Source organism: Anarrhichthys ocellatus, unplaced genomic scaffold (genome assembly GCF_004355925.1).
Source record: "Anarrhichthys ocellatus isolate YVR2014 unplaced genomic scaffold, GSC_Weel_1.0 scaffold5, whole genome shotgun sequence".
Classification (NCBI taxonomy): Eukaryota; Metazoa; Chordata; class Actinopteri; order Perciformes; family Anarhichadidae; genus Anarrhichthys; species Anarrhichthys ocellatus.
Window position 1 is genome coordinate 9312376 of NW_022280035.1, and position 26527 is coordinate 9338902.

Below are 26527 nucleotides of genomic sequence, written 5' to 3' on the forward strand. Positions count from 1 at the left end.
GTGGGGCTTTTTAAGGCTCCATTGTTGTTTGACTTATTTCAGCCTTGGATAATGAAGCCCCTCGCAACTAACATAATAAGAACACTGTAAATAAATGAGCAAGAAAACACAGACACACACACACACACACACACACACACACACACACACCCCGGGCACCACATCTTCTCCATGCTCTGTTGGTCTCCCAGAATGTTTGAGCGGAAAAGTTTATCGGGACAAAATTACACCCCCTCAAACTTTCTCCTCACCCCTCCCTATTTCTCAGTAAAGCTTTCCCTCCTATTTTCGTTTTTGTCTTTTCAAACCGCTCTTTCAAGCCATTGAGCTTATAGGCGGACACATTTTCACATTTTTGTCAAGCAAATGTGTTTCCTTTTTCTCTCACTGATGGAGAAGGGATGGGAATGTGATTGATGAATGTTTGAGTATGTGTGTGTGTGTGTGTGTCTATGTCTATGTTGAATCTTTTCATGTTCTAGTTTGCGAAAGTCATATATGACACCATTGCCTTCAGGCTAGAATTGAACCTTTTGACCGTATCCTTCATTCAGGATGCCGACACTTATTGCTAAAGTGTTACGTTTGATCCTATTCATTCCATATGCTCGGTCCTCCGACACATGTGGAGCAGAGGAGACGGTCTTTGATGACATGCTCTCTTGCATGACTTAATTTCCTTTATTGTACTCAAACTATACTCTAACCGTTGATAATAAGGAGTTAATACAAACACAATCTCTCCACGGGACAGATAAATATACGTGCACAAACGGACACACACTTACAGTGACACATTAATACACATATGGTTAGTAGGAGATTAGGATCGTGGCAGCAGTGGGCATACCAGTCTGTGGGAGGCATGCTCTGACAGCAGTAATCCCTCCTTATCCACAACTGACGTGGACAAGAGGATAACGCCCTTGTCTACTTTCATTTCAACTCACTGGGAGAACTGGGAAGAATAGGAGCAACCAGTTGCATCTGCCTGTATTTCTACTTGAAATATGCAGTACAAATATACTTTCTTTTTGCAACACAGCATACACTATAGCAGTGTACAAATAAATAAAATGATCTCGCTATGAATCCTCTGTGAAGCTGGAGGTGGTGGCCTAAAGCTTTGAAGAGCCTGCGGGTCACAAGCCAGTTGTCCAATATCGATAAATCTGGGTGGGGATTAAAAGAGCAGCAGTTGCCACCACTGAGGTGCCTTTGAGCAAGAGCCATTCCTTATCACCACAACTGAAGTGCGTCTAACCCCCAATTGCTCCAGTGGAGCCGCTTGGTGGCCAGCAGATCAGACGTTGGTTGTGCTGGGCGGCTTCTGGGTGTGAACACCTGCGGCTGTGTGGGTGTGAACAGGACGTCTCAGCTATACCTCCCTGAAATAAAATAAAAAGTATGGCTCAGTCAGTCAGATAACGTAGGAGTTAATTAAGATGAGAAGAGGGCACACAGCCGTATAGTTAATGTTTGGTATCTTTGCTCTGACCTCACACGTACCTGCACAGATATGTGATAGCTGCTGTGGTAGCAGACATCTTCCCCTTGAGACTAGCGTCAGAGCCTACAGTTGGTCTCGTGGTGGTGGTGAGGCTGAATAGAGCTAAGCAGTAGCAATGACGGTTGTGTTGCGATGGATGGATGTTGCATAGGCGCATTTCACATGTGAAGGAAGCTTGCATGCTTCACTCCATTTTTAGCTGGGACTCTTTTAGAGAGGTGTTGTTTTAGATCTATGGTCGTTTTAGAGGCGTTTTAAGTGCCAATATTATATTTTGCTTCCATTATTTTGAAGGTGTCTAATATTTTACAAATACACAATCATGAGATGGTCAATCCAGGTTTTAAATACTGTGATCATTTAAAATGCTTTCCATAATGGACTTATACTGTCCTAATACTCAACAGTTATGTTCAACCTGCTGTGTGCCCATTTGCTTGGATGTGTGTGTGTGTGTGCTCGTGTGTGGGCATAGTTGTAGGTCAGAGCTGCAATTAATTATTGATAGAAGAAGTGTAGCGCATGTGCTGGTAGAAAGTGTTGCTAAGCAAGAGCTTTAGCCTGCCAGAGACATCTGCGAGGGAGACAGAGTTAACAAGTGAGAGATAAGAAATAGAGAGATGAAGGCCAAAAGAGTGAAAGAGAGAGATTCTCATGGCCTGTAGCTGAGTGTGTCTCCTTCCTGCTAACAAACAGAGACAGAAAGACAGAAAAAAAGACCAGAGAATAAACCAGCACCTGCTGTTAAAGATGGAAAGAAGTCATCAGGAGAGCATCAAACAGGGTCCAGCTTAAAGATCATAGGATGTTTTTTTTTTTTTGCAAAACCAGAATTTTTAAGGACGTACAGTGGAGGATAACATAACATTTTTAAGAGAGATAGAGACGGGAACTGGTCTGACTGATCATATTTTTTAGTGGCTCTGAAGCTGTAGGTGTTAGAAAGTGCTAAAGATGATGAGCCGCCAGGCTTATTTTTACCGGGTCCCTCCCCAGGAGCTCCATCGTAGGAACCAGCTCCAGGCCGATCCGGCCAAGACCAGGGCTCTACAGACTGTCATTGATATGAAGGTAGGACTTACAGTGGATCTGGACTCAACAAGAACAATCAAAATGATATCAGCGAGTTTAAACTGCGTTTGGTTTTGTGATAAGATATAAAGTGTGATCTTGTGATCTTGTTTGAGCAGTGTAGTTTGCTTTTCAGTCGCAGCCTGTTGTCTGGTTTAGTCTGATATCAGCTTCATACCGACAAACCTTCACTTATTGATGTGCACCGCTGAAATGGGAGCAGTAGTAGAGGATTGGGCTCGGCTTGTAAACGCAGACACAAACATCCATGCACAAACAATCGAAACAACATTGTCTTATTGTTGCCTAGTGTCCGTATGGCGGCCATGCCTATGTAAAGGCCATTATTGGTCCATGCAGAGTTGAGCACTTATTCAATTTGTTTCAAATGTCACATATGGAAGCTTTCACTCTCATCTCAGCCCTTTGAAGTCGTTCGAGCTGTTCAAAGTTGACTCCACATGTGTCTGCATGCACAGCCCCCCCACACACACATATAGTGTTCATTCAGCAAACACTTGTTCTAAAAGTGGTTCCTTTCCAGCAAAACCACAGTTATTTTTCACACATACTTTGTGATTTGTCTGCCTATTAACAGACGGCACATGTGCTAGGACGCTCACACTGTTGCAAATGCATGAGAGAATCTGACGGCATTGATTACAAAGGCAAAAGAAACATTGCCAGAAGGATTAGTCTTATGAAGGGGGAGAGAGAGACAGATACAGTAACAGTCTTCCTTTGGTGAATTTGATAATGACATATTTTCCTTCATTGTGGATTTTTGAAACTGTCCTCTGTTTATGTTGTTGAGTATATCACGCACAATTCTGTATGTTTTTCGTGCTGTGCGTGTGTGTGTGTGTGTGTGTGTGTGTGTGCGTGTGCTGTTGCTTTTTCTAAGTGGTGTATGTTTCCGTTTTGTGATTACAGAACACCAACTCCCCTTTCTGTTTTGATCCTGATGTTATCTGGCAGGTACAGTAATACGTGCTCACCTCTTAATCCTTCTGTCAACTCAACATGGGTTACAAGTATACAGTATTTGTGTTGTCCCGTATCTCTATCATCAATTCTTCCTTGGTTGGAATGCAGCACCGTCATGCACAGTAGTTCATGTTTCAGTGGCTTTGAGGTACATGTATTCCTTTTGTACTGAATGTTGTTTCGGTCTCTATGTGCTCTGGAGCAGAATCCGATATTAAACACAGAGCGAGGTTTATAAATCAGATATCAATGTAAAGCAATGTAAATGACTGAATAGCATAGTCTGTGTGTGGTCATTTTTGTATTGTGTGGAGGGATTCCCCCAGACGCCTGAATGCCCCACCTTAACTTTCTTTCCTAGGTGTTCATTGAAAAGATGTCCTTGCATACACACTGTGTGTGTGTGTGTTATATGCATCTTTATGCATTCCTGTTGGCCTGGTCTACTTGTGTTTGTTTAGGATGGTATGCAGCATTGGTGCTAGGCAGGGCTGATGTCAGAGGATGTAATAGAGGTCAGATGCTTATATGTTGCCTGTGGTTTGTGCTGACGGCATCATGCAATCTGCTTCCATTTATTCAATTACCTGTCTCTTCCCTTCCAAGGTTTAGCATTTAACGTATGTCTGAACCCATGCAGCTAAACAACCTGAGGACCTGTCCACGACAGACCCTTCCATTCCCTCATAGACACATCTTGGCTGCACACACACTGTCTGCCTTGACAGTTCCCCTGTTTTACTAGACATTCTAGTCAGAAATAGGAGTACACATTAAATAGTTATAATCTAGATAGAGGATGTTACATTCTCTTCTGTGAATATGATGAATCACTGTTTAATTAGTGTGATTAAGGCTGTCTCCAACAATTTCGGTCACATTGGAGCCAGGGTTTGAACATATCTCTTGAGCTACCATTTTATATTCTCCACACAGCTATTTCTGTCATTCTTCATGTGAACAAACAAGTGTAGCACTATAAAAGTCTTCATAAGAGTCTTCCTCATAATATGCACGCTTACCCTGTTTTTAAACGGCATCGCTTCTTTCTGTATTTGTACTTTTTTTGCATGACATCTTGGAGGGATAAGTTAATGGATAGATCAGTGATATCTGAGACAGGTAAGCCCCTAATAAAGTCTGGAGCCTGCCGCTGCATCCTGTGCTTAATGTTGTCCAAGACGATTGTGATTGGGTTAAAGAAATATATACAAACCAGAGCGTTTTTCCCCCAAAACTAGAATGATAAAGTGTGGCGCCTGACCTTTCTTTAGCGATGACACAGCACTGTGGACTTACGTCTGGCTATGCGAGACTAGATCTTTGCTGACTCTGTGCCTGCCTACTGTTGCTGGTGCAGGACACCAAGATCTCTTCCCTGGAGAGGAACATCAGAGACATGGAGGATGAGGTCCAGATGTTAAAGACCAGCGGCCTGCTGCACCCTGACGAAAGGCAGGATGAGTTCAAGCAGGTGGAGGTCTACAAGAGCCATTCTAAATTCATGAAGACTAAGGTAGAATGTCTCTGCACGCCACTTGAGACAACTTCACACTGTATGACCCGAGCGATGCATGTTTGCCTTGAAACATCAGTTATGACTGCGAGAGAACCTGCTATGTGCATGTTGCATGTCGCCATTGCATGTTCATGGAGAAGCAAGCACGAGTGTGGTGAAATCTTGCTGAACTGCATGTTACAGAATATTGTGTCTTTTGGCTGCTTTTTAGAGGCTTTTAGAGTTGATACCAAGAACTCCTACGCTTATTAATATATCTGTTATTTCCTATTCAGAGTGAGGTTTCTTCTTTCTTCCTTATTTCCCATGAAATATTTGTGTGCCTTACCTTACCTGGTGTGACGACCAAGCATTGTACTGCTCTCCTATCTGTGACGGCTGACTGTTCTGAGGGAGCAAGCTCAGGCCGTATCGGCTTACAGTGCACCGGGTCTGTTTACCAACTTCAGCTGGCAGGAGGACCTTTAGAAAGGCCCGACTAATATGTCTCTATTCCAGGCTGTATGGTTTATTCATTGGGACCCAGCAGTGCCCCGGACTGGCGTGCACAACATTTGAATAGCCATATTTAAAAATGTAGTTTCATGTTTCACAGAGTTTCTAGCTGAGTGTCCATTATGGCTGAGGCTGATGACTCGAGCTCCCTGTGAAAATGTATCTCTTTTGTTTATTAATGGTGCTCATTGTAGGGCCCATTTGTCATTGCATCGGGGAAGTTCTTGATGCAATCATAAAAGAGATGTTTTCATGAATGGGCCCCTGACAGATGAATGTGAGCTTACAGCGACAGAGGAAAGAGTTCTCTCCTCGCCCGTCCTGACCTGGGATGATATACATCACAGTGATGGTACTGGCTCGCTCTCTCTTGTCTCATCTTTCTGCGTAACAGAGAGACACCATGCGCAGTCACACAGATTCATTCTATATCCTTGAAGTGTTTAGGGTCCTGGTCTTTCAGCAGCGGTGGCGACTGGTGTTGAGGTGAGACTGTGATAAGAGAAACCAGAGAGGACAGCATCCCTGTCCTCTCTGGTTTCCTCTGTGGGCTTTGATTTACTCCAACACCAAAAAGTGGCTTCTGAGAACAGGAACATTTGTTCAAGCATGACCGAGTATGAATTTATATCCAGATTATCTTTTCTAACAGAACTTGATCAAGTGTAACATTCTGAATCCTCAGCGGTGTGGTTGAGGAGTTCAGAGTGTGGAGGAGCACGCAGCCAGTTTCCCAGCTTGCTGTGTGCTGTAGTTTAGTGGCTTGCTGTCCTCTTGTCTTTGTGTCTCTGTAGGAGCAGGCCTTGTCACCATGTCTGTCTTCCATCAGAACAGCTCCCACCTTCCTCTTCACGCCCCAACAACCCTGGATCACAGAACAAGCAGAAGTACCCCTCTTATTAGCCCCTCTCCAAAGAAAGAAACAGTGTTTCTTTCATTCAAACTCATATTCTTGCCCCTGGTTTTATCTGTTGCTCGATCATATATTTTTTTTGTCCATTCCATACCATTTTCTACTTCCTTTGGTCCCTGTCTTACTATCCTCTCTCCAGTCTCACCACACAGGGTCGCCTTCTTGCTCCTGTGTCCTTTTATTCTGTCCCGTCTCCCTTCTCTCTCTGGCTCTTTATTTCTCTGAGGGTTGATTGGCCAATCTCTTGTCCAGTCACAATTCCCCCGTTGAGGTGAACCCTGCTCACAAAATGAGAGAAATCTCTCTTCGTATCAGCTTTGTGCATTTTTGGCACCAGTGGACAGATGACAATCTTCTGCACATAACTAGCACAGAAACCTCCCTCTGTTAATGCATTTGATTTCGTATGTGGTTTTCTGTTCTGTTCTGTATAGTAAAACAATTTGAATTGTAACACTTTTCACCGTGATTTTGAGTGACGAGATAGCGATCACGCCATCAGTTCAGTGCATATTGCCCACTTCTATATTAAACAGCATGTTTAAGTCTTTCAAAACGCTTGTTCTGAAGGTCCTGTTCATAGAGAACAAAGTGTGTGGAAAATTGTTCCATTCAGTGATACACAACAGCAACACACACATTGGAGTGTATGTGGTTTGTGAGCCTGCATGTGTGTTTGCGTGGGATAAAAAATCATTTCTTCTCACTTTGAAAGTTTTTGTTATCTGTTGACTTAATGATGACAAAAAGATTTTCATAACTAATTTGTGCTTGTGCTTCTGTGATTGTCAGATTGAGCAGCAGAAGCAGGAGCTGAACAGGAAGGAGTCAGAGATGCAGGCCCTTCAGACCAAACTTGAAACACTGACCAATCAGAACTCCGACTGCAAGCAACACATTGAGGTGTTAAAAGAGTCGCTCAGCGCCAAGGAGCAGCGGGCCAATACACTGCAGACAGAGGTCAGTACACCCGCACTCACACAGAAAAGTAGCTGTTGGTCCAACTCTGGTGCATTTACTGTGATGAGGATCAATGTGCGTTGACCAACTAGTCTTTATGACCAACTTGCATGCACAGATACTTAGATGACCGAGGTCATCGCGACTTCTGCGAGTGTACAAAATGCTGGCTTTTTTCCTGGTTTCTTTCTCTTTCTGTTTCTCTAATGGATGTTGAGGTGGGTGGATACAATGTCTATGTGGTTGGCTCCTGTAGTCCACCAGTGAGCTGATACATGTGGGAGGGTCACTCAGTCAAAAGGCTGGATGGAGAAAGCTGGCAGCTTTTTCCTCTTTGAAGTTTCTAAACTCTATGGCTCTAATGATTATATCACTGCTGTTAGGGATGGAGTCGGGTTGTACGTAGAGAGATGGAGGTGTGTGTGTGTAGGGAGGGTAGCATTTTGCATTTTTCTCCATCACTCTCTAGACTTGGAACTGATGATTTAGAACTTTAGATCTTTTTGTGTTGGGCAGTTGAAAATGGCCCGCTAACTATGTCCACTCATCATTACAGGAAGCAATTTGGGCCAAAATTAGGCCTAATTGTCCATACATGTGCAAGGAATTTTGGCCCTCGCAGCTAGCAGAATACATCATACTTGAAGGAATTGTTTTTTGTAGTGGGTGGTTTTTCTCTGTGTACATGTTTTTGTTTGAGTGTCTGAAATGCTGAAATGAAAATCATGCCCTTGAGTGGGCAGGCATATATAATATAATATATATAATAGACTATAATACTGCGCACTGGGTACATCACTGTGGTCTGTAGCCTGTCTTCCTCTTACTTCTCATAGGCTACTGCAGCGGGCTGTAAACAGATCCGACAGTCTTGATCACCACACACACACACACACACCCACACACACATACACATAGTCACCCACCCACGCAAAGACATACACACCATAATACTTACGCTGTCAGGTCTTGAGTAGTTTTTCCCTGCTATTGAAGTGGCATTTTCCCCCGCTTGGGAAAGGCTAGGGTTTCCTGGACTAAGTGGGCAAACCAGAGGATGAGTAAAGATATTGAGTGCGCTTGAGGCCAGCCGTGGCCCTGCATTCCTCTACTGTCCGACTATCGTTCGACTAGAAAGCACAGCACTTCTCTTAGGATCTCCCTTCATTCGTTCCATCTACTCATATTATTACTTCATCTCCCTTTAGCAGTTTGTTTCAGCTTTCCTCTATTTCACATAAAATTCCAAAAGAGCCCCAGATTTACATTCAGTTTTACTCATGACTACTAGGGCATCATACCCCTCCCAATATACGTACGTGTGTGTGTTTGTGTGTGTGCCAGGTAGGTTTTATTATGAATGACAGTGATTGGTACCGTAGTCCACTCCCCCAGAGACATACTGGTGTCTCTTGTCTCCCAGACCTGAGGAGCAGCTTCATCTCACAGACACTTGTCTCTAAAAGCAATTCACATCAGGATGGGACTAAGAAGGGACCAGTCAGCGAACAGAGCAGGCACTGTGAGCGAGGGGATGAGAAAATGGAAGTGTATTTATTTGTCAGTCAAAGTTAAGGACAGCTTCTAAATTGGCATGATTAAATACGGCTCCAGATAACTGGAAAATGTGGAAAATAATGTGTGTGTGTGTAAGCATTGTCAGTTGGCTGCCCACATCTGTGGAAACATAACCCTTTAATACAGTACGTGTATGTGTCACTCTTGCCCCGATGACAACAATGCAGGACCGTAATTGTACTCCAGCAGATCAGGTGACCTATCGGAGACCTTCCTTCATATTTAACTAGCCAGCGACAAAGCAACAGGCCATAAGCTCAGTGGTAAAGGGGCTTGCAGGTGCTTTGACTAAGAACATAAACATTGTACTGAAAGGGGCCAAATCAAACTGTTAAGACCTGTAGGCCTGTTTATTAAGTGACACTTGCATCACATCCAGTTCGATGTATTTACATGGAATAGACTCTAATCTGTTTTGAGATTCCAGGTCAAAGCCTTGTATGGGGTACGAGCTAAAAATACAATAAGTAATGACAAAACAATGACAGGAATAAAGTGCGACATAAATTATTGAAACAAATGTAAAACATTCTTCAAGAAGGCACCTAATTTACACATGACGTTTCGTTACTTTCAAGTCTTCTTCCATTAAGAGTAAAATAGACGATAAAGCAGGGTATGCTCTAGGTTGTGGCTACCTTGTTACTGACAGGTCGTTTCCACGGTGTTGTCCAGTTTGGGAGCTGTCAGTGTTTTCGTCCTAGAGCTTCAACCTTTTCACAGTGTGTTTTCAGTTCATGAAAGTTAATTGTAACATTTTGGTTGCCTAAAAATGTTTGCTTTTACTTAGCTCCACTTTCTCATGATGGCAAATGCCAAAATGTCGAACTCGAGGCTTCAAAACCACTGTTCACAAACCAATGGGTGACGTCATGGTGACTTCTTATATACAGTATAGTCTATGGTTATGACAGGACTATGATCTAACCCAGGAGTTTTTAAAGTCTGAGACTGTGGGCCTCTCCTTAAACAAAGCTTGGAAAACGCCTAAATACATACGAAAGGTCTGTCCTACGGCATTTATTGGTTAATGACTCTGGGAAAGTGGGAAAAACTTTACATTCCCTCCAATATACTGTATCTCTTCAACCAAATCACACACATTTAGGCTATTCCAGCAATATTCTGACATAATTTATGTGAATAGGTGTTTGGGGGTGTGCTGTAGGGTAAATTGCCCACAATGTCAGTTCTCAAGTCATTGCATAACAGTAACTAAAGTATGGACTGAGACACTGTATGCATGACCGTATTAGACACAAAGTTTATTCGCTACTCTATTCTCATCTATATGGCAGTATACATGGAATAACATGAGAGGGATATTGGCTGTTAAAAAAAGAAAAGTAGGCCCTGTGTGTTGTGGCTCACTGGTTAACAGGTATTGCAGATATTCTTGTGAAAAGACATACAGATTCATTGCTGTGTCTGCTGTCTTCTTAAGTGATAACTCTAAATCCGTGAGAGACATAATCTGGGTTATTATCTTCATTTTTAATGCAACAAATCATGTTGTATTTAATGTCTTCTTCTTAAGTGGTAACTCTAAATCCGTGAGAGACATAATCTGGGTTATTATCTTCATTTTTAATGCAACAAATCATGTTGTATTTAATGTCTTTGGCAGATATTAGTCAAGATTTTCATTTTCTGAAGGTTGATATGCTTTGATTTATGTGTTCGGCACTTAAGGCGACCATCTTGTTGGTGGCCACTTACCAACACACAGGAAATCCAGAGCTGAAGTCAAAGTCAGGCACATAAATAACACAGTAACATAACGTTTGATATTTTATTCCTCACTGAATGCCAGCAGAGGTGTTAGTAGCAGCACGCCTATCGTTTACTTTTTGCGATGTGGCAACATGTCTTTTTTTGAGAGCAGTCTGTGGTATTTCAGTTTAACTTTCTGAGATGTGACCCCACATATCTCGTGTCCTCTCTCCTCACCAGTGTCACCAGTGTGTCCTGCCAGAAGACTCCACTAAGTTTTTATTTTGAGGTTGAGGTGTAATGACTTAAAGAAGGTATACATGACTCAAAAATGACTTGCTAACATCTACCATAACGACAGTGATGAATAGGGAAAACAAGAGGAAAAGAAAAAAAGAAAGAATCTGGAGCGGGAGAGGGAAAGAATCAAGGATAGATGGAGGGACAGGAGGAAGTTAGAAGGGAGAGAATAGAGTTGCTTGATGGATGTATAAGGCTGTGGGCTTTTTTCAGTGAGTGATGCGAAGGTACGGTGTGCTGCGGTCCCTGCTGGACTGTTTTTGTTGATCTTTCCTGGTTCTCTTTGCTGATTAATGGTTTGTATAGGTAGTGAGGCGGAGGAAAGATGTGGTCTCAACCTGGTTACAGTCTGCCCTGTGCTCCCCTCCCGCTGTGTTCTCACTCTCTGTCTTTCTTTCTGCCTCATTCACTTTTGCTCCCTCTGTCCATATTTTCTCTTCCTTTATACTATCTCCCTACATTTGTCCTCTCTCCCCTCATTTTCTCGCCTACTTCTCCTTCTCCTTCTCTATCCCATCTTTTGGTACCACCGCAAGAAGGAGTGTATGTACAAATTAAACTTAGGTGAGAACTTGATGAACACATGAAGACTGTGGGGTGGTTAGCATAAGCAAATGGAAAACAGTTTCTTTTTTGGCTGACCACTAATTATTAACTTCACATTTAAACCCTGTGCTACTTATGAGAAGTCCTTTGCAGACCAGTTATAGTATATGACCTCATCTGAACTCGACTGACCATGGTCACCACTTTCAGACCCAACAGCATGCTCCTGGGTTCCTGGGGTGTTGCGGTTTGGGATACAGTGTGAGTAGTAAAGCGTTGGGGCCCCCAGTAAAAACATGCCACGTCCAAAATAAAGCCCCCGCAAGTTCTTCATAGGCCATGTGGAAAAGCCATAAAATGGAGTTATAGGGGTCAGAATGGAGATGAGATATTTAATGGTTTACACAGGGAACGAGGTAAACATGTGCACAACGGAAGGAGCTGACGAACACAAGTGTGTGCACACTGCTACTTATGCATATGCACATGATAAGTTGCACATTCGTGTTGTCGTGCATACTGCAGTTTAAATTATGCATTAAGTAAAAGAGCATCTAAGATACATTTCCTTTGTGTGATGGTTTATCCCACAGCAAGGTCTTTGGAAAGTTTGTTTGTGCTCTCTCTCTATTTTTGCACATTTCGAAACTAAACAAAAAAACCTGCATAAACACACAGAGAAATTAGGGCTTCACTAGGTCTGCTGTCAGTCAGCGGATGATTAACCAGTAAGCAGTGAGGTGCTGATAGAGATAGTAAGAGACAATACTCTCCTTTCTTTTATTCTGACCTCCTCTCTCCTCAGGGTCACCCTGCTTAGCTCAGACCACTTAACCTCTAATTTCACACACACACACACACACACAGACACACGTTTTTTTGGGCTCTAATCCTATACATCTAATTTGAAATTAATCAATGACTGTTAGTTTAAAGTCCTGTTTTCAGCTTTAAAAGTATTTTGGAGATGTCATGGAGATGGTTCACTTATCATGTGACCAAAAAACCTCAGGGTTACACTATATGGGTTGCATTTGAATTAATTAAAATTAACATGTTGCTTTTCATTCATTCGTTTTAGTCGTTCAAAGACAGACCAGCAGAATGACAAGAAACCGTTCTTCTTGTTGATCAAGCAGAAATGAAGCTAATTTCAGACACCTACTGTACACTGCAGACCCACGATTGTTCTGCACATGTTTGCCAGAGTGACCGTTCAGTGTGGTTTGACAGGAAATGTATTCCCTGGAAACAGGATGTAGGAACTGGCATGCGGGACTGGAAATGATCAGGAAAAATAATCAAAGAAGGAGCAAGTGTTAATGGGGGGGAACGCCTGCAGCGCCTCTTCCTCTATATGTGCATGTGTGTGTTGTGTCCATCTCTGCTGGAGGAGGTAATGATGATGGATGGATGGAGGGAGAAAGAGGGAACGAGGCAGATGTGTGCAGTGAGGGTTAGCGTGATGGTACTCGGGGCGAGTCCCCTACATTTTCTGTGTCATTTATCCAACCTCTGGTACAATACCAAAGGCATGACATGATTGTCTTTCAGGCTTTGGCAGAAAACTCATTCATTCTGTTGACAAAGATCCTTTTGTTAGTGGATCCTGGGAGTTCTGTCTGTGTTCGTGTCTGCTCCCTTGTCTTTTTTCTTTTCTTTTTTTTACATCTGCTCTTTCCCATGTTCCCTCTGTAGCCTGTGGGCAGACAGCTGTGTTGCCGTGGTTTGATCCACAGATGTCTGAGTGTACAATGAGACTGTGCCGCAAACTCCACCTCGCAGCCCCTGCTGTGAGGCATTTACATCCGCTTATTATCCCTAACCGACCCTGAGGTGATCAGACAGGTGATTATATGATTCCTGATCAGAGCTCAGACTGTTGCCTTAACCCTGGCTTTGATGACACACCTCAAATGACATCCAGCCTAAGACTCAGGACAGGGAACGTCCTTCATTTCCGTACAGATCAGCCCCGGTGTCGTCATGTCTGGTGCGGCCAGCTCAGGTGGAGAGAATATCCTCAGTGCGTGCATGTGCTTGTAAATACAGTGTGTGTGTGTGTGTGTGTGTGTGTGACAGTTTGTGTATGTGTGTAAATGAGAGAACCCAGAATCAATGCAGAGTCTTGGAGAAGCTCGGCCCTTATTCAGAGTCGCTCTGTGAAGTGCCTTGTTCTTCCGTTTGACATTGCAACATCTCCTTGCACCTGTGCACACACACATGCGTACATACATGCCAACATGCATTAATATGCTCAAATGAAAAAAAATCCCACTTGGTTTGTCTTTGATGCATATATTTAAATAAAAATAGATATTTGAGTGATTATAGCTAATATGGGAGACTCTCTGGTGGTTCAGCATCATCTTGAAATGAGATAGCCCTCTTTCTTTTAGTGATACAATCCAGACTTGGCCACATTAATGGCTATACAAGCATGAATAGTTAAACATTATTTCATAAATTTAGATGATTAATTTCACAGCATGGGTCTTCAAATAAATTATGTCTAATGGCTGCCTGGTGCTGTATTTATACAGGCTGGCTGGACATCATACAGCCAGCGAACTGAATATCCCACACAGCTGTGTCTAGTGCACCGCAGCAGCCCGAGCAGACCTGAGTTCAGACATCTATACACTCCACCAGACCCACGCTTGGGATTTAACAACTTTTATGGTGGTGTTGTCAGCTGATGTGACACTCATACTTATTCTTTGAACAGAAACACGAAGAATGAGTGAAATTCATGGTGTGTGTGTGTGTGTTAATGTGTCCATGTGTGAAGGTCAGAGATATTTAAAGAGCCAGAGCGAGAGATAAGAGATCATATTTAAAATTATTTTCTGGTCAAACTATGACTCTACTCGTGCCCAAGTGGGTGAGTGAGAGTGCAACTGTCAGTGTTTGAGTATGCAAGTATCGGTGCATCCCCAGGCCTTTGCTGTGGTCGTTTTTAGTTCTGCCGTTTTGACTGTGGTCTACTCATATAATCCCTGTGTTGTCTATTGCGGCCCAGAGCCGACGCTGGACCTGATACCTTTGCAGATTTGCCTGCCAGAAAAACTTTTATGATGAAATGTGAGGCAGGAAAAGGGGAGGTGAGGACAAACAGAGAAGCTGTTTTCTTTAAGCCTCCGTTTTACTTTGCTAACTAGTGTCCAGAATCCAGATTTGGCTGTCATTGCAGGCACCAGAGAGGAAGTCAAGGAGAATAAGTGCGTTTATGCATGTGTGTGCATTGCTGCATCTTTAATTGCTGGTGCATGCATGTGTACATGTAGAAAACCGTTGAATATATGCACTATAGAGTGGTCATTCGTTTAAACACATTCCACACATTACAAATAATTAATAGTTAGAATCTTAACAGAATCTTGAAAACATATCAAGGTCATTTTTTAAAGGATATAGTGCTGAGTGAAAGGCTGGAAAGCTTAAGTGGGGTTTTGGGGGGACAATGGGGGATATAGATGTGTTTTTAATTCATCTATTCTGAGGAACGCCTCAATGCAATCTCCAATGTTCATTTTGGATTTGAACTGGGCAGCATTTGGCTCCTCTACTTATTTTTCCTCACCTCTCACTTTCTTACTCTTTCTCTCATACACTAAACAAACAAAAAATCTGTAATAACAAAACAGGATGTGGTCCCCAGTGTCCAATTAAATAAGCAGAATCAGTACCCCAGTTGTCTTTGAGAGCGTAGGAGTTCTGCTTTGCGTATTATCACTCTCACATGGAAACACACAAAAATGCACAAAGCTACAAAGTCATAGTTGGGAAATGTGGGCCTGTCCCAAAGACAACCTGGCTTTGAGGACTTGAGGGATTTCTCACACCAACACATCACTTTGTCTCACCACAGGCCATGCACCTTTAAACGGCAATAGGAAAACTCCTGGAGAGTATAGAGCATGGCTGCGAGGATGGAGTGTTGAAAGAGAGGTAATGGTGGCGGGTTGAAAGTGAGAGGTTTTGTTGGACGGTGACATTGAGAAGAACAGGACTAGAGGGAAAGGAAAATTGGAGAGGAAATTGAAGGAGAAATGAGAGGTTAATCACCTTGACTTGTTAGCTGTCTATCATCTCAGCATGTGTGCCAGCTGATAAAGCCATACAGTATTTCCTGTTACAGACCTGCTGATGGAGTCGCAGTTTCAGCCGGTGGAAGAGCAGCATGTCAGTGGTGTTGATGTGCTCTGAATAATTTCCATCATATCTCTCCACCATATTTCACTCAATTCAATTAATTATGTTATTGGCACGAGTGTAACGACGAAAATAATATTGCCAAAGGGTCAAGTAATAATGAGATTAAAAAGAAAACAATTCATAAAATAATTCATAAAATAAAGAAAATAGCAGAAAACAGTGAACACTTGCTCTGTGTGTGTGTTGGTGAAAGGCTTTGGCAGTGTGTGGTGATTGAGTGAGTTTGGTGTGTGTTTTATGTATCCCTCCCCTTGCTCTCACCCTAACTCCTCTCCATCCTTTCATCCCTCCCTCCTCATCTGTCCATCTCTCCCTCCTTGTTTTTCGTGAACTGTGCCTGGCAGCGGTGACTGCTTTAAGAGGGTATTAGCAGGGTGTCTGTACAGCACTATCACAGCTTAGTGGGCCAGTGCAGGTGAGACAGCAGGGATTTCCTGTTAGGCCTCTCTGCTACATTCTTGCTAAATTGCTCCTTGCCAGGTGGGGTTGGAGGAGAGGGGGGTCTCTCCCTCTCCCTTATTCTGTCTCACACACACAGTGGCAAACACTAATGCACACTCACGCATGCGGCAACACATTGGTGCAGCACAGGATGATTTGCGTGTGCTAACATACTGTACGCACAAAAGGATTAGTGGTTCCACTAGTGTGTGGGTGTGTGTGTATAGTTCCTGTGTGTGTGCGTGTGCCAGTGTGGAGTGGGGAGGACAGAGCAGGCCTCAGTATTAGTCTCTGGTTGTCTGCCAGAGGAGCAATATGAGATAAATACTTCACCATCTTACACCTGGGGGTCCCGGCCTGCTTCTAATGCTACTGCTTGAGAGGAGCCCTCTGTGTGTCTGCGGCCTGCAAGGTGCAATCTCATTTTACACACATTCATACGGGCAGGTAGAAACTAACGCAGCCCCAACACCATATCTCTCGATTGTGTTCTCAGTACATGTGTTATTTTCCATTTCTTTAGTTTTTACTGCCACAGTCAACAGTTTGTAGTGTGTTGTTGTTAAAGTACCAATATTGCAATGTAAACATACTACATTCGATTCATAAACTATTTCTAAGTAAAAGTAAACATATGTCTATAACTGCCTCATTGTATTGATCACATGGTTGTTCTCATATAACGCTTTGAAAAACAGGGAAAAACCCTTTTTCTCAAAATGTTGAACTTCATTTGTAGGAAATATTTAAACATCGGAGCTGTGTGGAGAACTTTTTACTACTTTTCATGCTGTTAATTATGCTTTATTTACGGTATATGCATTATATTTGATATGCTCACTGTAGGTTTTTAAACTCAATATGCAAAGTAACTATAACCGTCAAATAAGTAACTTAATTTTCTCTGAAGTGTAGTGGAGTGCAAATATGAAGTAGCATAAAGTCGAATACTCGAGTTGTACTTTTGGACAGTACTTTAGTAAGTTTATATGTTACTTCCCACCATTGCTCCCTTCTTCCTTAAGTGACCTGTGAAATAGTTGAAAGATGAGCTGGAGAGTACAACAGAGTCTGTGCTTTAAGTGTTTTCACACGTCCTCTCTGTCTCCAAGTGAGGCTTGTTAAAACGACTGTTAACAAGACCTCCCTCACTTCTTTTCTTCATCCACAGAATGCGTGTGTGTCTCATGAATTCATATAAAAAAGCTGCACACCTTAAAATGAAGTTCAAATGGGTTCGCTCATTGCGCCATGGCAAAAAGTGCTGGAAATGTAATCAGGTGTTGAAGAGCAACAGAGGAGCTAGTTAATGACAGCCAGCTGAGAGTGTGTGTGTGTGTGTGTGAATGTTTGTGTGTGTGGGTCACTGTAGGCGGTGCAGCAGAACACTGAGAGATGTCCAATAATAAGTTCTGGACTGAGCTCAGATATCACTCATCTCATTGCACGTGGCCAGATACGGAGGATTTTAATGTGTGAGTGTGAAGTGTGGGAGCAGTCTGATCTATGGCAGCGCTGGCCCAATCACACAGCACTCCTAATAACAGATGATGGGACAGGCTCCTTCTCTCTGCATCACTTCACAGTGGTTCATGTTGTGGACAGTAGGTCCATAACGACCTTTTACTACTTCCAAATGTCAACAAGTAAATGTGTTGAGAAATGTCAGTTCCAGAAGAAAAAAAAAGTTGTATTTCTTTGTATTTTAGTAAATGTTTCTGTTTCAGTCAATCTGATCTTTTTCCTGTCTATTACATACTACGTTCAACCGAGATGCTTTCCTATCCATCTGCCTGTCTGGCTAAACTGTATGAATATTGGTTTATATTACACACTCTGACTCTTATTTTCTCTCTGGTTGTCTGACATTCTGTCTACCTGTCTGTTAGTATCACAATATAGTTTGTGTTGTACAGCAGCTCCCTTGCCAAATCTCTATTGTTTTGTCTGTTCATGTTTCTGTCTGACTTTTTATCTGCTTATCTTAACTTCTTATCTTGGTCTTTTCTAGGTTGACGCTCTGCGAGTGCGTCTGGAGGAGAAGGAGCAGTTCCTGACCAAGAAGACCAAGCAGCTGCAGGACCTGACCGATGAGAAGAGCACTCTGACTGGAGAGATCAGAGACATGAAGGACATGCTGGATGTCAAGGAGAGGAAGGTTAATGTCCTGCAGAAGAAGGTAAGTGAATCCAGGGGTTGCATGTAGTGACACAGCCACAAATGTTTTATGCTGCTTTCACAATTCTGATTATAGTTGGGATTAGGGCTAGTTATAAAAATACTCTTTCAATGACTTTAATTGATTCCTTTTGCGCTCTACATTTGCCAGGAAAAACTATTGCGCATTGAATTAAATCACTTTTATTGGGTAACAAAGAAGTGCAGATATGCTGTCCCCACATCTGTCACCACATCAGTTAACCTTTCCTGGTTAACCAGCCATATTGGAAATCAATTTTCTGTTCTGGCCACATGTCTCTGGCACTGTTAATAGACAGTGAGAGTGTTTGTGAAATGAATCACTGAATGTGTGCTTAGTAAGATCTGCTACTCACAGTTGATCACTATTCATTTTGGTTAACAAAGATACCATCACACATAAATGTGGCCTATACCCAGACAGCACACACATCCCTCTATATATGCATACATATATACACACCTCCTCACACACACACACACACACACACACACACACACACACACACACACACACACACACACACACACACATATGGCATGTCACAGAGGCCTTAATGACTTTTATAAGGTTAGCTATTTAGACGGAGCCTGTGGCCACCTGTGGTGCGCATGTTGGCAATTCCTCTTTAGACCAATTACAGACGCATAAAGGTCCCCTCTCAACTTCCTTGTTTCCTGTCATGTCCTCAATTAGATCTCGCTTACTCTCCTTCCAACCTCCCTCTTGCTGAGTTTAAAGAAAAAGGGCTCCAAAGGTCACATGCAGTGCCATGAATCAGTGTGTATGCATGTGGATGTGTGTGCATGAATATGTTCAAATGCATTCTAACGTCTGTGTGACCTCGGGGTGTTTCTGAGTGAGAAGCTTAAAGATGACCTTTATGTGCTCCCTGCGCTTTATTAGAGTCATTTAATAAGCTTGTTTGTATAGCAGATAAATTGGGCCTCTCTGTTTTTCGACATTTCATTCATATGTGATTTGAACTGTGACTTTATTTCACGGCCAAAGAAATATAGCCGGCAGTTTCTTTTTGGAGGCATTTTGTGGGACGTTTAAAATTGTACTCACTATTTGTGATATTTGAATACATAGCTGTGTGCAGTTGCACTATTTTACTCCAAGCCTTTGTTGCCAGTTTCATCCCTAAGCAGATATTTGGTTTATGCTGCCTGACATGATGGCTGCATGGTTTCTCCCTCTTTTTGCAGAAAGCCTCCCTCTTCCTCTGCATCCATGTGTTTTTCTCCTCCTTTTCTCTCTAGTACACCTTCCTCTCCTCACACATACTCCCAATCTAAAAAGCCTTTTTTTCCTCATTCATCATGCCTAGGGATGCTCATTTAGATTTTTCTTTCTGAATGATAGCCAACCCTCAATAACCGATCATTAACTGTCAACCGATAAGATCAGTGCCTTGCATGCAGAGGCGCTATGGTTGAAGTGCCCAACAAGCTGCACAGCTGCAACGAAAACCAGATGAGTAAACAGGTTGTGCAAAACAGGCAACCGAGTCCCCAGTTCACATATAGCTGAGAACGTAGCAGTGCAGTGTGTGTCCAGTTTGCCTGTGAATTAATGCTTCAACTCCTCAAGACACAAGCAGAGTTTCCATATCTTGATTAAAATGAAAGGGGTTAGCCCTGAGGTCAGCAACAACTCTCTGGATCAGGCTCACTTAAGGTGGGCTGACCTTTAAGGTAGACCAGCTATTCTCCTTTTAGCTTTTTTAAAGAAAGTGTTTAACAGATAGCATTAAACAGTCAAAACTCTTATTGCTGTTTGACAGAGAAACATTTAATCAATAACATCCCTAATCATGCCACATTTTTGATGTAATGATGGTCACCAACAATATTTAGACTTTTAATAAATGTTCAAAAACATAAAACAGAATATGGAAGAACCAGGCCAAGTATTTTACTCTTTGAAGTGACAGGTGTTTCATTCCATTAGCCACACTGTATACACGAACCACAATCTGATTGGTTTTGCAAACTTCCTGTTTCCCAACTTTCCCCGGGGGCTATAACTTACAGTGCTGTGTCACATGGGAAAAGCAGGAGTGGAGCTAGGATTCAAATCTAGTTTCCTTTCTGGGCTTCATACTCTCTAAGTTACTGCTGGCATATCATAAAATACATGGACAAGCTCTGTGTGTGTTTGAAGTCTTCGCAGGCAGCATGAAGTCCTCCCCAAAGACAAATCTAAATGCCAAGGATGTATGTCCAAACTAAAGGGGGACTGCATGTTCTTTAGCAAAGACAATGATCCTGCATCCAGCAAATCAAATGTGTTGAGGCCGCAATCGTACTTGTGAAGTCTCATTGGAAAGATTTCTGGGTCTGGTTCTTTGTGTATCTTTGATATCTACTTTTCTTGGTGCAGCTGCAGTCACCCTGTTCATCCTTGCAGGGCCAAACGGATATAAAGCAGGAAGATGAATTGCTTGACATGTTGACAGTACTGGTTGAAATGGCCTTTGTGATCGGTACCATTTGCTGTTTCAAAAGCCTTTCTCCTTTTAAATGCTTCCTTAAGTTCTTCATTGAAGGTTTCTCTTTATTTTTCTATGTTCTCCTTCTCCAACTGGGAAGCATCTCTCATCTTCTGGATGCCTGTCTTTTCTTTAATGTAGGCCTCTCTCGCCATGTCCATCTCTTTCTTTTCTATCTTGAAGGACTCCCTGTCATCAGCCATTGCATCATTTTCAGCATCAAATGCCCTCCTTTTCATACGTTGGACCCTGAATTCTTTGTTGAAGGTTTCTCTTTCTTTTTCTATGTTCTCCTTCTCCAGCTGGAAACAATCTCTCATCCTCTGGATGTCTGACTTGTCTTGAATGTAGGCCTCTTTCTCTTTCTTTTCAATCTTGAAGACCTTCCTTTCCTCACAGATAGCAGTTTTCTCTGCTGTAAAGGCCTTCATTCTCTTATGTTTTGCCTTTAGGTCTTTCTTGAAAGTTTTTCTTTTATTTTGCATGTTCTCTTTCTCCAACTGTAATAATTGCAAGTGCAATGTGTATTTTGGTCCTCAATGTCCTAGTGTGTTCAATCCTCAGTGATCTGTGAAATGACTGCTCAACAGATCACCACAATTCACAATTTTAAGTTCTAAACTCTAAATTCTATGCATCACATTACAAGCAGTTATTTTCTCTCAACATAACAGACTCTACTTCACACAAGTCAGAGCTCAATTTCAATTGAAATCAACTTAAACAATATATATATAAAAAAATATATCATAATTTATAATAGATCATCAACAGCAAACATCAAGATTTGTTTTCTAAATGAACTCATGAACATGTTTGCTTAAGGGTGATATATTATTGCAGTTTGCTTCCCTTTCCACACTCTGCACTACTTCACTAGTCAGCTATATTATATTAGCTTCAGCTGTTTGTCAGTTTCAGCTTTGCTTTGTCAGCTTAATGCTAACATGAGCATGATAACATATTTATGGAAAGAGTTGTGGAGGATTACAGCGTCCTGCACCCAGAGATAGCGGAGAGATACAGATAAAGAATGACTCAAAACTTCAAGGTGATGACTATTTAAAAAACATAGTCAGGGGGTCCCGGTAGCCAAATGGTTAAGGTGCATACGACATTACTGCAATGTCTAAGGCTCGATTTCAGCTGCGGACCTTTGTTTCATTTTATACTCTTATCTGAATACTATCAGCTTTCCAGTAAAGGCAACATGCCAAGAAATACCTTAACAAGTAGTTATACAACAGCAAGGCACTGAAGTGTTGTTCACCTCCTTGTGATCTTCAGTCACAAAATTTAGATTGTGAATTGCAGGAACAAATCCATTTGTCAACATACTGTCAACAGTTTTTATAGAGATTCTTTCTTTAACAGTAGTTACAATAAAAACTGTTGAGTCTGTGAATTACCCAGAGTATGCACGGCATTGTTTCTGGAGGAAGATGTTGCTGTAGATTCTTAAAATGTCTTTTCTGAATTTCATGAGCACCACAAATGAAATGTATCTCATCCATTCATTTCTGTGGTATTTGGGTGGCACCAGATAACCTGGCCAAATAATACAGATATATGTCTGTATTGCTATAGATATTTGGGTGAACTATCCCTGTAACATGTTTTGACTAATCATTCATTGGTAGTATTCTTTCTGTGTTGGGGGCCAGTTTTCAAGGACACAATAATTAACAAATCAATATACAAGTATACAAGGGGAAAGACAGGAATGTGGAGTTCAAGCTTAATTTGTTTCCTTCCTGGTTTCAGACTATATAAGTCATTGGATCCCAATTGTAAAAAATGTCATGACTGACCCTGTGTGTATGAAGTCTTCCCAGGATAAAGCTCTCCCTGTATCTAAATATCACGGGTACATCTTTTACTCTATATTATAAAACATTCCAGAAACAGAAAAGCAGTTGAGGATCAGCTGAGTGTTCATACGTTTTGAGCAGAGAAACGTATGAAAGTTAATTGAATACGAACATAGATTTTGTTTCTTACATGACACAATGGGATGAGGTTTAGCCTCGATTAGATCATTCAAAAATTCCATTGAGTGGCTGTCCTCCAACTCATAAAATTACCAGCTCTGAATGAGTCAACTAAACACAGTTCGTAGGGCCCCCCCTGATGAAAAGAGTCAATATCTAAACCAGACACACACGCACACAAAACGTGTCATTCTCCTGGACAGCTTTGAGGGTTAAGATGTTGCGTCTGTGTTTTTACAAGCTCTCTATCTTCACGACAAACGGGTCAGAATTCTCCTCCACACAGACTGTTCGTGTTGATGACAAGCTGATGACAGATCAACTGGTGTGACATAATGTGTTTTCACTTTCGTGTGTGTGAATGGGTGTGTATGTCTGCATGCAAACTTGCTCTCTTTCCGGTCATAAGGAATTGACATTTGGAAAGCTAAGAGCAACAACAGTTTGTTGGATTTTTATGTGGGTGTAATACAAAATGGAAATACCTTTCTACCGTGGTCCTGTGTTGTCTTGGATGTTTTTAGTCATTCAGTTTTCAGTATAATGTTTTCTTTTCACTGTACTGACTTTTTATTCATTTTACTTTTAAGTAGGGATTAGTAGCTTGCTTTCTTCTAGCTTTAGTCACCTTTAACAAGTTTAGAGGTTTCTACCAAGTATTTTAAGTGTCAACTGAAGACTTTATGTACATACAAATTAGAGTACTTCAGTGAAACCACACTTATATTTGTTAGACTCTCTGACTTTGAAGTTGAACCCTCATTTCTGTTTTAATTTGTGTTTATAAAAAAATAAATAAAAATCTACCAATGTATTAAGGTGCTGGGGGACACCACTCAAAAGCAACCAATACAGTTTGTACACTCATTTTCAAAGAGATGGTAACAGATGCAGCAGAGACAGATTTCCTAATGTGCTCTGGCTATTTTTGTTTTACACAACATGCAAATTATCTGTACCTTTCCTAAAATACAAATAATCTCTTTCTTAAGATTAATTACATAACTATAATGTTTTAAGAAGAAATTAGTTAACATTTTGCTATGATGTTGTTGATTCTTGTTAATTTCAGTCAGCAGTCCTTGTGTGTTAAATATGTCGGTGGAATGAGGGTTAAAGGTCGGCTGATTTTGAAGTGTGGAACTACTGAATGGTAGAGTGCCCTTCTTTAGCCCCTCGCCAATCAATTCTTTAATATAGCCAGTGACACTTTACATACTGGAGAAATGACTCCCAGGCTGGGGGGCAGATGAGTCACAGATTGACCAGACTTTTGAAATTACTGTAGTGCACCACTGCACCACTGCCATCTTAATTTGCAACATATATCACTCACTGGTGCCCGATTTTCTGTCTCGGGAGAGTATGAGGATTTTAATCCTTTCCTAGAGGCCTCTCCATGGACAGTCACCCTGACTTATATCATGGTACCATGATGTCATTGCTGTAGTTTGAGCCCTACATTGATCCTAATAGTTAGAGGCTGAATTTAACAAAAAAATAATGAGGTCTTTAAATGAAAAACAAAAAAATGCATATGCTAGGTTTGTGCCGGCATTTTCCGTCTTACGTATCACAATCAGAACAGTGGGAGCTCTGTTCGAGCCCTTGGTCTACGAGACCATGACCAATGCATAATGATGCATTTATTTATTTATTTTCTTCATTTTCGTCGCTTTTTGTTTTTTCTTCTTTCACTGCGGGGGTAGGGGTGTGGGAGGTACACACGCAGAGCCGGTTGTGGTGTGGTTTTGGCATACATGTGTTATTCATGTTCAAACATTGCGGTTGTCTCAATCCATATTCATGCTTTTAAAAAGGCTGGCTGTGTGCATGGAAGTATACTATCCCCTATCATGTTCTCTCCCTATAGCAACCACAGACAGGGAGATTTGATTACGTCTGCTTGGGCCACATCGGGCATATGTGTGCATGTTTGTGTGTTTGTGTGTGTGTGTGTGTCTATACAGAAGGATGCCCTGTACACAAGGGTCTCTGTTCGTTATAATAGAGTCTAGCAGGTATCCCCTAGACTTTCTCAGGGGAACCCAGCTCTGTTTCAGAGCACCCTCTGCCAGACTCTTTCAGCACTTGCTCTAGCCTGGTGTCATCAGCACGGTGAGGCCTTTGATTGTGAAGAAAAGTAGAGAGAGTGATACAGAGATAAATAGAGATGTTCCCTGGCCTTCAACATTTCCTGTTTCCTCCCTCCCCCACTTTCATCTCTCTCTGTGGAGCACTTGCTCTTCTGTCCATCCATTTTTCATAATTTTGTGAGTTTTTTACTGTTGTTGAAATACACTCCATTTCGTGTCCCTTGTTGAATTAACGCATGCATACCGTCTAATGACCGTTTTCTGTTAACGTCCTAATAATTTGAGAAGACTACCCATGCAGACTTATTGACGCTGTTTTCCCAATAAACCTCTCTTTTCTCTCCTTCTTCCCACATGTTTTACACTCTTCCCCAAAACAACACTGGCACTTTTGAGTTTGATGCATATGGATATTGAGGGGAAGTGCTGCATATTGATAGAAAGTAAAATATTTACCACGCATTGGCACAGTGTTTATTATGTGTATGTGTGTTTAATAAACAAAGCATTGCTTTCTACATTTTGTGCAGATGTGTATGCCAGACGATGATCTCTTTCTCCAATGAATCTACTTTCTAAAACAGTTATATATTATTAAGTACCGTACAAAGGTCGGAGTAACAAAAACGGTTACAAGTTTGCATCGAATGCTCGGTCAGATTCTTAGTCTTGTTTATTTAATCTTTGGTCAGATGTTTCCGGATATGAATCAGGAAACCGCTCATTTTAGACATTTTTAGTGCAATCCAAGTTGTACTGCTACTTTGGTTTAGACAACACTATCTGCAAAAATGCATTGGGAAGTGTGGCCCATTTTGATAAATGAAACATGGGTTTTTGTATAAAATACTGGTTTATATTCCTCAAACTGAAGTATTGAACAAAGTATGAGTTACTGAAACTCAAGTACAAGTACATCATATTGGCTCTTGTTTTGAAAAATTCCAAAAGACAGCCAGCCCTAACAAATGATATTACTACTAATAATGTTATAAAGTAGAGGTGCATAGCTTGAATATAAAGACTATAATGTTTATTGCATGAAGCTGTCACCTGACTTTGCAGAATCGAAACAGTGAATGCCATACCTAACCTAAATACACTGTAGGGCAGACTGTCAGTATTCCAGTTGAGTGATTGTGTGTGTGTGTAACAGCTGTATTTCTCAGAGATCCTATAACTCTCTACTGTATATGTACGTTTCTGTGTGTGAGCGTGTGTGTGATGTTGATGGATCTTGTGATGGGGCCACCAATGCCTTTCATCCTAATGGATTCCATCTGACCAATCACAGCGCAGAGAAATGGTTACAGATAAGCCCGTTGGAGCTGGGGAGGTTCCGGTAAACAGCTCGTGATAGGCCCCCCTGTATCCCCCTTCTGCTCCTATCAGCAATCAGCCGGGGTTAATGGTGAGAGCTTGAGGCTAGCTGATTGGAGCCAGGCTACACATCAGTCAAGACAAACTCAGTGTCGGGCCATATGTCAGGCTC

The 26527-nt window shown here is 41.8% G+C and overlaps 1 protein-coding gene across 10 annotated transcripts in view; it reads left to right on the forward strand.

The window, feature by feature from the left end:
* The window catches only part of LOC116382119 (ERC protein 2-like), a 134807-nt gene that overhangs the window by 9716 nt on the left and 98564 nt on the right, over positions 1–26527 (forward strand). For 8 of the 10 annotated variants that reach the window (XR_004212707.1, XM_031844854.1, XM_031844846.1 and 5 more), the window contains 4 exons: positions 3515–3559; positions 4929–5084; positions 7288–7455; positions 18263–18430. Coding sequence is in view for 9 of the 10 variants with exons in the window: in XM_031844854.1 (XP_031700714.1) it covers positions 3515–3559; positions 4929–5084; positions 7288–7455; positions 18263–18430 (537 nt within the window). In the remaining variant the exon portion in view is untranslated. The remainder of the gene's footprint in view (positions 1–3514; positions 3560–4928; positions 5085–7287; positions 7456–18262; positions 18431–26527) is intronic. The other 2 variants (XM_031844851.1, XM_031844855.1) reach the window with 2 other exon arrangements.